The 9,342-nt window shown below is 46.1% G+C and overlaps 1 protein-coding gene across 1 annotated transcript in view; it reads left to right on the top strand.

The window, feature by feature from the left end:
• Positions 1-3,893, top strand: part of Col6a3 (collagen type VI alpha 3 chain) — an 86,205-nt gene extending 82,312 nt beyond the window's left edge. Inside the window, 2 exon segments of the mRNA XM_029558924.1 lie at positions 1,979-2,143; positions 3,236-3,893. Of these exon segments, the coding sequence (XP_029414784.1) occupies positions 1,979-2,143; positions 3,236-3,249 (179 nt within the window). The 3' untranslated portion in view covers positions 3,250-3,893.
• Positions 3,894-9,342: the final 5,449 nt, after the last annotated feature.

Raw genomic sequence — 9,342 nt, forward strand, 5'->3', positions numbered from 1 at the left:
GTGGCTGGGAAGTTAAGAACAGATACTGCTCTTGAAGAGGAGCTGAGTTCAATTCCCATCAACCACATTGGGCTGCTCCCGACTACCTGTAGCTCTGGACCCTGGGGGGTTCCATGTTTCTGGCTTCTGGAAGGAATCTGCATGCACATGGCACATACCTACATGCAGACACACATGTTTACATATAATTAAAAATAAAAAATGTAAATTTTATTAGAAAAATTTTTAGAAGGATTAGATGGTAAACAGCATTTGGTACCCATGTACATATATAATTGATTATTATATAATTGATTAGCATAAGATGTTATAATGGGGTGATCTGACTTTATGCCAGTAGCATTTGAAAGAACTAAATCCCACAAGTTGAGTAAGTACAATTGTTTTCCTTGGCAATCTTCAAGGCTGTTTGTCTCTGTGTCAGAAAAGGACTCATCAGATTACAGAGTGTGACTGACACACACTGACAGGAAGGACCAGAACGCAGTCACAATTACACGGGAAACTAAAGCAAACATAGGCCCCCAGATCCTTGTAGACACGGGAAGTCTTTTCACTTCAGAGAGTAGTGCCTGCCTCCTAGGTTTGGAAGGACTGTGCATCAGTCCTGGGACCGGCAGCTGGGACCCAAGGTGGTCCAGTTCTCCTGTTTGTAAAACCACAAAGCGGGTGAGGAACGTATTTCCCATTGCAGTGTGAATACTTCCCACCCTCCCCCCTTGCCTGTGCTCAAGGAAGCACTAAACACAGTGATAACTTGTACAGTGATCACTTGCACAGCGATCATTTGTGGCTGACACAGCGTTAAACAGAAGTGACCCTTTGTGTGGGGCGGGGTAGGGGAAAGCTGGATGATTCAGGCTGGCAGCTAGTCACACAAACACACAGCATTATCTGCTCCGGGGTTTTAGTAGAAAGGTTTAGATTTTCAGACTTTCAGATAACACTTGAGAAACATGCATCTTTCCCAGCACAGTCTAGAGTTTGCCAGAAAGCTCTGCATACAACTTAGCTGTGTGGGAACTGTAAATGCCCCTCTGAAGGCATCATGTGGACCTTAGGGTCACATGGTGGCTGGGCTGCATCAGAAGTGTGCATTGAAAATGTGAATGTCCTTGACTGGAAAAGGCGTCTTGGTCTCTCACACCACAGGCTTTGCTATTGCTTGGGATATTTCAATTTGCTATTGGCCTTGGGATATGGCCTGGAGAGATGGCCCAGGGATCAAGAGCACTTGCTGCTCTTGCTGAAAATCAGAGTTCAGCTCCCAGAAGCCATGTCTGATCGCTCATAACCACCTGTAACTCCAGCTCCAGGAATCTGATGCCCCCTTCTGGCTTTTCTGGGCAGCTGTACACATAGTGTCTCTCTCTCCCTCTCCGTCCTGTCCTGTCCTTGTCTCTCTCATCTCCTCCTCTCTCCTCTCTCTCTCTCTCTCTCTCTCTCTCTCTCTCTCTCTCTCTCTCTCTCCCTCTCACAAATAAGTAATAAATCTTTAAAAATATCTATTGTCCTTCTATCTTAACTTTCAATCTGCTTTTGTAAAGTGAGTGTATAACCTTTCTGAAGCACATTTTGGTAGAATTTAATGCCATTTTATCAAGAAGCAGACAAGTCCATGGACTTATCAGGTCAGTTTCTTTTTAGGGCACTTAGGATAGAAAGAATTGAAGAGCAAATGGCCCAGAATAAGGGGAAAATGGGAATTCTTTTCAGTTATTTGATGATAGCTGAGGTTTGAGATTCTGGGTTGAGTTTGTCAAGTCTTTGTGGGGTATAATTTTGTTTATTCCTTGTAGACCTGAGAGTGATTAGTGATGTCTCTATGATAGTGAGGAACAGAGGGTCAGGCAGGTTAAAACCTTTCCACCAGGATGCCCCTCTCTATTTTAGAATCGCTCTCAGTCCACTGGCCTCAGGGTGGAGTTAGGGGGCTACATGTTCTGAATGATGTTCTTTTCTGTTCTTGATATTATAGATATTTGTAAGTTGCCCAAAGAAGTTGGAACTTGTGATGGATATAAACTTTTCTGGTATTATGATTCCCTGGCCCAAAGCTGCATGAGATTCTGGTACGGAGGCTGCGGGGGGAATGAAAACAGATTTAAGTCACAGGAAGAATGTAAAAAAGTTTGCAGTCCTGGTAAGTGGTCACGCTTTGTGGGTTTTTTGTTTTGTTTTCTATTTAAATAAGATAAGAGATCCAAGTTAATAACCTCATCATTGAGAAATATTTGAATTACAAGATTTTGATACATCTGAAAAAAAGAGAGAAATTGTATTCAGAGGAGAAATTGTATACAGAGGAAATCGTATTCAAATAAAGCCAGGCATGGTGGCACACGCCCTTAATTCCAGCACTCAGGAGGCAGAGGTAGGCAGAGCGCTGTGAGACCAAAGCCAGTTTGATGCACATAGAGAGGTCTAGGACAGCCAGGGCTGCGTAGTGAGAACCTGTCTCAAAAAACAGAAAAATAAACAAATAAAAAATGTTCAAATGAAGTATATTAAAAAGAAATAAAGGTAGGTGTGGTAGTACACCCCTTTAGTCCCAGCACTTGGGAGGCAGAGGCAGGCAGAGCTCTGAGATTTTCTAAATGGTAAGTTCCAGGCCAGCTGGGGCTACATAGTGAGACCTTGTCTCAAAATTTAAGTTTTACAAAAAGTCCCACGTGAAATTAATTTTTTGAGTGATTGTTTGTTACCGAAAAGCATACTTGTATTTTTGCCGGTGAGGAAGCACACTGCTAAACACTTGAAAAATTTTTCCACATCCTCATTTTTTTAAAAATGTCATACCATGCATGATTATTAGAAGAATAGAAAAACGACTATTTACAGAAAAAACTAAAGATAAATATACTCATATATTTAATCCTTAAATATCTATTCTTCTTGTAAGTAACAATGCTGACAGGGGATCATCCAGTATGTCTACTACATCAGGCAACTCAGTTGATCAGGAAATAAGAGCAGCTTGGCATAGGGCCTGGGGGGAGAACGGAGCATGCCATCGCATAACAGCCTGGGGTAGGGACAGGGGTGGTAGAGGTGGGGGTTCCACCCAGGATAGGCCCCGATTGCCAAACCTGAAGCCAAGAAAGTTCCAGGAGCCACCGGGGAGGGAAGGACCAGAGGCTGTGGGAGCATGTCATGGTAAACACTGTCCTTTAACCCCCTCTTTCTTCTTCCCTGCCCCTTCCCTCCCTCCACACTCTATGCTGGACATACCCAGAGTCATCAGCATGACCCAAACCTAAGCACAGCGTTCCGGCAACACGTACCTCTGGGAGAAGAACGAGGCAGCCGTTCCCAACTGTTTTTATAGAAGCTCCGGGTAGACAACCTGGCACGGTGCCTTTTCATGCTTGATTGACACTCAACCTCGGGAGGAAGCCGTCTGCGCGTGACCTGTCGATATGGTGCTAAACGTGTCTGTGGACCCTCAGTCTCTGTGCTTGGAACGTTGCAGTAATAGCCACGGCTGGTGCTTACGTGAACATCCCTATGAGCTGAATTCTCAGCGAAGCATGTCTAGGAAGTAGCTTCTCTGCCACGCTGCTCTGCGTACCTCTCCTGTAGTCGTGTGGCTCGGACAGAGCCACCCCCCGAGAGCCCCCTTCGCACCCCTCCCAGGTCCCGGATGAGGCTTCCAGCAGTGTTCTTCTTCGTCCTCCGACGAGCGGTGCGGTGGGAAGGGAGGCGGCGACCCTTGCTCTGCGCGCCGTGGGGACCAACGAAAGTCCCAATAGAGAATATTTTTGGCATTCCTCTAACGTTGTGGGTTTTTTTCTGTTTTTGTTTTTTGGAGTGTGGAGGTGGGATTTAATTTTAAAATTTTTAGGAAATTTATACAAAGAAACTTTTTAATAAAGTGTATTGAATGTGTTGTGGTTTGGCGTTCTTGGCCGTCTGGTTTCTGTAACACTCATCGTCAGAGTTCTCCCTAGACTAAGAGCGCAGGGTGAGGACACCGCCCTTTGGCTTTGCTGGAAGGGACAGAGAACCCCACGGGACAGTGTGTCGGAGACCAGAGGAGCCAGAGAGCATCCTTTGTGGAAGGTCCAGTTGCACTAGCACACCAGGGCCAGGTGCGCACCGAGCGGGGCTGGAGTCCTCCAGGCTCAGGAGAGGGCTGGCCCTAGAGCCTCAGCCTCCGACCTCACTCCGGTGCTCCTGACCCAGGACTGAGCTGTTCTCACCCTCAGTGCCTGTGGGGATGGGTCCCGGCCTCTCCACTCTTTCTCTGTAGTTTCCCAGACAAAGTTATAAGGTCTGTTCTTCTCTTCGTTTTCTGTCTACTAATACTTTTCCCCTTTCATATCTCTCTCCATCTCTGTCTCTGCTTCTGTCTGTCTCTGTCTCTGTCCCGCTCTCTGTCTCTGTCTGTCTCTGTCTGTCTGTCTGTCTGTCTGTCTGTCTGTCTCTCTCTCTCTCTCTCTCACACACACACACACCAAAACAAACAAATGCATCTTTTCAAAACAAAATTCCCACTGGGTATGAAAGTGGATTTGTTGGCCAAAACACCTCTACCCTGATAGGTGTTGATGGTAGAACTTAGGTAGGGTCTCAAGTGTGATTAGAACTGTTTTATACAAGATTGGGGGTGGATTGGGCAGTTGATCTGTCGGGAGAACAGTGAACAGTGGAACCTGGGAGGTAAAGGGAGGTAGTGGCCATAAGGACCATTCTTAGGATGCCTGCTGGATTCTCAAAGGAAATGTTTAAGATCTCAGAGTGGGTGCATTATTTTAGAAACAAGGGGAATGGAACTTTGGGTCAGTGTTAATTGTGTGGGATTTAAATGCTGTGGGTCAAGGAGAGCTCTGTTGGTCATTTTGAAGATCTTGGGGAAGTTAGGGCTTCAGGGTCCCTGATGCTAAGGGCTTTAGTTCATCTTTATCTTCGGATTAGATAGCAGCTGAAAGTCAGAGCAGCTTTGGAGGAACTGAAGGCTTTGTGGCTATGTCAACAGCCCTCACGGTGGGGGGTCTGGAAGTCTAAAGGAAGGGAAGGCAGAGCTGTGTGCTGTACCACGCAGAGGGGAGACTCCCTCCTTGCCTTTTCCTACTTTTCATTGTTGTTGCAACCCTGGGCAGCCATCCGCTTTGCAGCCTCATCCTGGCAGCCTCTGTCCTTGTGATCAGGGCTTTTCCCTATGTGTCTCTGTCTTCACATGACCATCATCTCATAAGGACACCAGCCACACTGGATTAGGTTCCTACCATCCTCCTGTGTGACCTCATTCTAACTCATGACATCTGCAACCATCGTGTTTACAAATATTAACTTATTTTCTTGGTAGGAGACACAATTGAACCTATAACACAGTTTCAGTATCTTCAATGTCTGTCTCCCATCCCTAGGCAGCAGCTCCAGGGATGAGAACATAGGCAAAGCCCACTGTTTTCATGTCATTAATGATCACTGAAACCATTGCTATTGGGGTTGAAAGCTGGAGTCTTCCATGCATTTGAAAAGTTAAATCTCAGATCCTAGACAAAGCTTTCTAACCCCAGCACAGGCTTCACTCCCTTGCTATGGTGTGAAGGATCACAGTTATTTTACACCAACTCCCAGGAGTGGCTGGCTGTCCTGGAAAGTGAGCTCACTGGTTGTTTCTGCCTGTATGCTCACTGGCCATGGGGCCTGTGCATGCCGTGTTCAAAGACAGGCAGATGTTCACATATGGTGTCTCCAGAACATAGGACAGTAATTGGACCTAAGGTATGTGACTAGGACCCCAGTGTTTGTGACATCTCCTGAGGGTCTGTTCCAGGTGTGTTACAAATAAGCTGGAGTGGGGTCCACCTCTGAGGCATCACTTGTAACTGTTCCTGGGACGGGTCCTCTGTGCTTTTCCACCTGCTGTGCGCTAGCACACCCACCACATCACTCTGATTGGGCTGACGACATCTGTGTGCTGCTTCTCTATATCTGTCTCTGGGCTGTTCAAGGCTGCTGAGAAGACTACATCCCCCACCTCACCTGAGTCAACAACAGCTTACAGGAATTCAGGTGATTGGCGATTGACTGGGTGATGTGCCCAGCAATGGTAAGTCAGCATACCACACAGATATTTACACATTCACATTTATTTCCGCAATAATCACAGTCAGGCCATGGTATCACCCTAGATACCAATCAACAGAAAATGGTTTTTATAAGCATTTTATTTATTATTTTAATTTTACGTGTATGAGTGTATTGCCTGCGTGTGTGTAAGGGCACCCATGTTGTGCAATGCCTGCAGAGGTCATAAGCAGGTGTCAGATCCCCTGGAACTGGAGTTATGGACAGTTGTTATCTGCCATGTGGGTACTGGGAATCGAACCCAGGTCCTCTGCAAGAGCAGCCAATGCTCTTAACCGCAGAGCCATCTCTCTAGTCCCTCAACTAGTTTATTTGTGACACACATATTAGCAGCCCTGAGCAATAGGATTTGGGTATGAGTAGGTTATTTGGAAGATGAAGGGAACCCCTGAGTAGCTGGGCGGGGAGTGAGAGGAAGGAGAAGACCACGGTTAAAAGGTCCCAGCTCCCAGTGTGGGGGCCTTGGATCTAATTCCACAAGGGAATTGTGAAAGCTACCTTAACTCATGAACCTTGCAGTCTTGCTATGGTGTGAAGGATCACAGTTATTTTATACCAACTCCCAGGAGTGGCTGGCTGTCCTGGAAAGTGAGTTCACTGGTTGTTTCTGCCTGTATGCTCACTGGCCATGGGGCCTGTGCATGCCGTGTTCAAAGACAGGCAGATGTTCACATATGGTGTCTCCAGAACATAGGACAGTAATTGGACCTAAGGTATGTGACTAGGACCCCAGTGTTTGTGACATCTCCTGAGGGTCTGTTCCAGGTGTGTTACAAATAAGCTGGAGTGGGGTCCACCTCTGAGGCATCACTTGTAACTGTTCCTGGGACGGGTCCTCTGTGCTTTTCCACCTGCTGTGCGCTAGCACACCCACCACATCACTCTGATTGGGCTGACGACATCTGTGTGCTGCTTCTCTATATCTGTCTCTGGGCTGTTCAAGGCTGCTGAGAAGACTACATCCCCCACCTCACCTGAGTCAACAACAGCTTACAGGAATTCAGGTGATTGGCGATTGACTGGGTGATGTGCCCAGCAATGGTAAGTCAGCATACCACACAGATATTTACACATTCACATTTATTTCCGCAATAATCACAGTCAGGCCATGGTATCACCCTAGATACCAATCAACAGAAAATGGTTTTTATAAGCATTTTATTTATTATTTTAATTTTACGTGTATGAGTGTATTGCCTGCGTGTGTGTAAGGGCACCCATGTTGTGCAATGCCTGCAGAGGTCATAAGCAGGTGTCAGATCCCCTGGAACTGGAGTTATGGACAGTTGTTATCTGCCATGTGGGTACTGGGTCTCGAACCCAGGTCCTCTGCAAGAGCAGCCAATGCTCTTAACCGCAGAGCCATCTCTCCAGTCCCTCAACAGAAAATATGGTAATATACTCACAGTGGAATTTTATTCAGCTGTAACGAATGAAATTATATTTGCAGGAACACTGAAGAAACTGGAGATCATTGTGGAAAGTAAAATAAGCCAGAGTCAGATTGATGTTGTGTAGTTTCTGACATTTGTGCAATCTAGACCTAAATATATATTTGCATGTGCATGAGTGTATATGTCTCTCTACAAAACATGGGACTGTGAGAGGGAGAGAGCTAAAGGCAGGGAATGCATGATATGGTGATGAAATATATATGATTTGAGAGGAGGAGAAGGAGAAGGGGCTATTTGGGGGTAAAAGGGACCAGCCAGGAGAGGAAGGGGGGATCAGTGGAGGATGTATAGGAACAAGGCGTGATGATACATATGTATGAAAGTGTCACAGGGGACACCTCACCCTGTACGCCAATGAAAAAGTCAATATAAAACACCACTTCAGTTTTTTTAATGGCTTTACTGGTGAGGGGATGTCATGTAAGACTCTCTCACAAAATTTCACCAGCGAATAGTGCTGAGTATAACAACATTTCAGCAGTGACAATTTCTGGTGAGGTGATTTAAATATGTGTGAGATGATTCTGGGCTTAAATCTTTTTTTCTACTATAAACACATTATCTTTACCAACCAGCTGTTTTAAACTAGAAATTATTTTCTTACAGAAATGACGCTATTTGTGAATTATATTGTTTTATAACCGGTGCTGGATGATATAGCTATATATCTGTCTAATTTCATTTCTGTTCTGTGATAAAGTACTTTACTAAAAGCAACTTAGGGGAAAGGGGTTTATTCAGCTTACAGTGCCAGGCTCTGGTCCATCATGGTGGGGAAATTAAAGCATGGGTTCAACAGCTGGCCATATAACATCCACTGCCAAGAACAGTGAGAAACACACGCTTGCTCGCTTGTGTTCCACTGATTTCTCCACGCATTACAGTTCAGGGCCCCTTGCCTGGGGAGTGGTACAGGAAAGTCCAGAGTGACACTAGAAACATCACCAAGTGGTGGGTTCTGGGTTCATTTTGATCCAACTTGCATAATAACTGACATCATTTTTGTGTCCCATTTTCTATGTTTATTCCCACAAAGAAAAAAGAGCCCTAGGCAGTTGGACCATCTGCGCTGGCTCAGGGCTCAAGAGTAGGGTCTGAGTGGTTCCTGAGTCTTGACCCACGCTTCACCAGACTGTGTGAGGAACGCTGCATCCTTTCTTGACCCAACATGTCCATGACACTAGGGTCCCCTTGGTCTCTTTGGAGAAGCTTCCAGCTTGGCCACGTGAAGGGTGGTTTGCCAACAAATAGCACCTGCTGATTTTGATTTTTAAGTAACCAATGTCTCCTGAGTTGAGGCACTGAAGTTGTGGGCTGGTCTAGCAGTTGGAATGTCGTTAGTACACACGCCACCCCTATCAGTAACCCTAGTGTTGGGGTAGGTACTTTACATACACCATCTCAAGTGATACTCCTCAGTGGTCGCCATCAGCTTAGTTTGCTGTCCAGATGCTGATTCAGAAGGTTAGAGTGATCCAGCTCACCAAACTATGACCAAGTCATCATGACCCAGCAGCTCTACCAGAGTCCCAGAGCCTCCTGGTCCCTGAGTGATTCTAACTGTTGTTCTCCAGAAGCCCCAGCTGTCTCTCTGAGGTCAGATCTGAACCTCGTGTCTTCTCCCAGAGCTCAGCTCACCCCCTTTATGCAGCTCTTGGTGGACCTCCTGTTCCTCTCAGGGATGAAGTCTCACCACCCTCCTCTGTCCTGTCACTGATTTTCTCATTGCCTTTTGTTATCCGAGGTGCTGGGTTCCCTAACTGTTGTTCTCCAGAAGCCCCAGCTGTCCCTC

This window comes from Nannospalax galili, unplaced genomic scaffold (assembly GCF_000622305.1).
Source record: "Nannospalax galili isolate Female #2095 unplaced genomic scaffold, S.galili_v1.0 scaffold149, whole genome shotgun sequence".
Taxonomy (NCBI): domain Eukaryota; kingdom Metazoa; phylum Chordata; class Mammalia; order Rodentia; family Spalacidae; genus Nannospalax; species Nannospalax galili.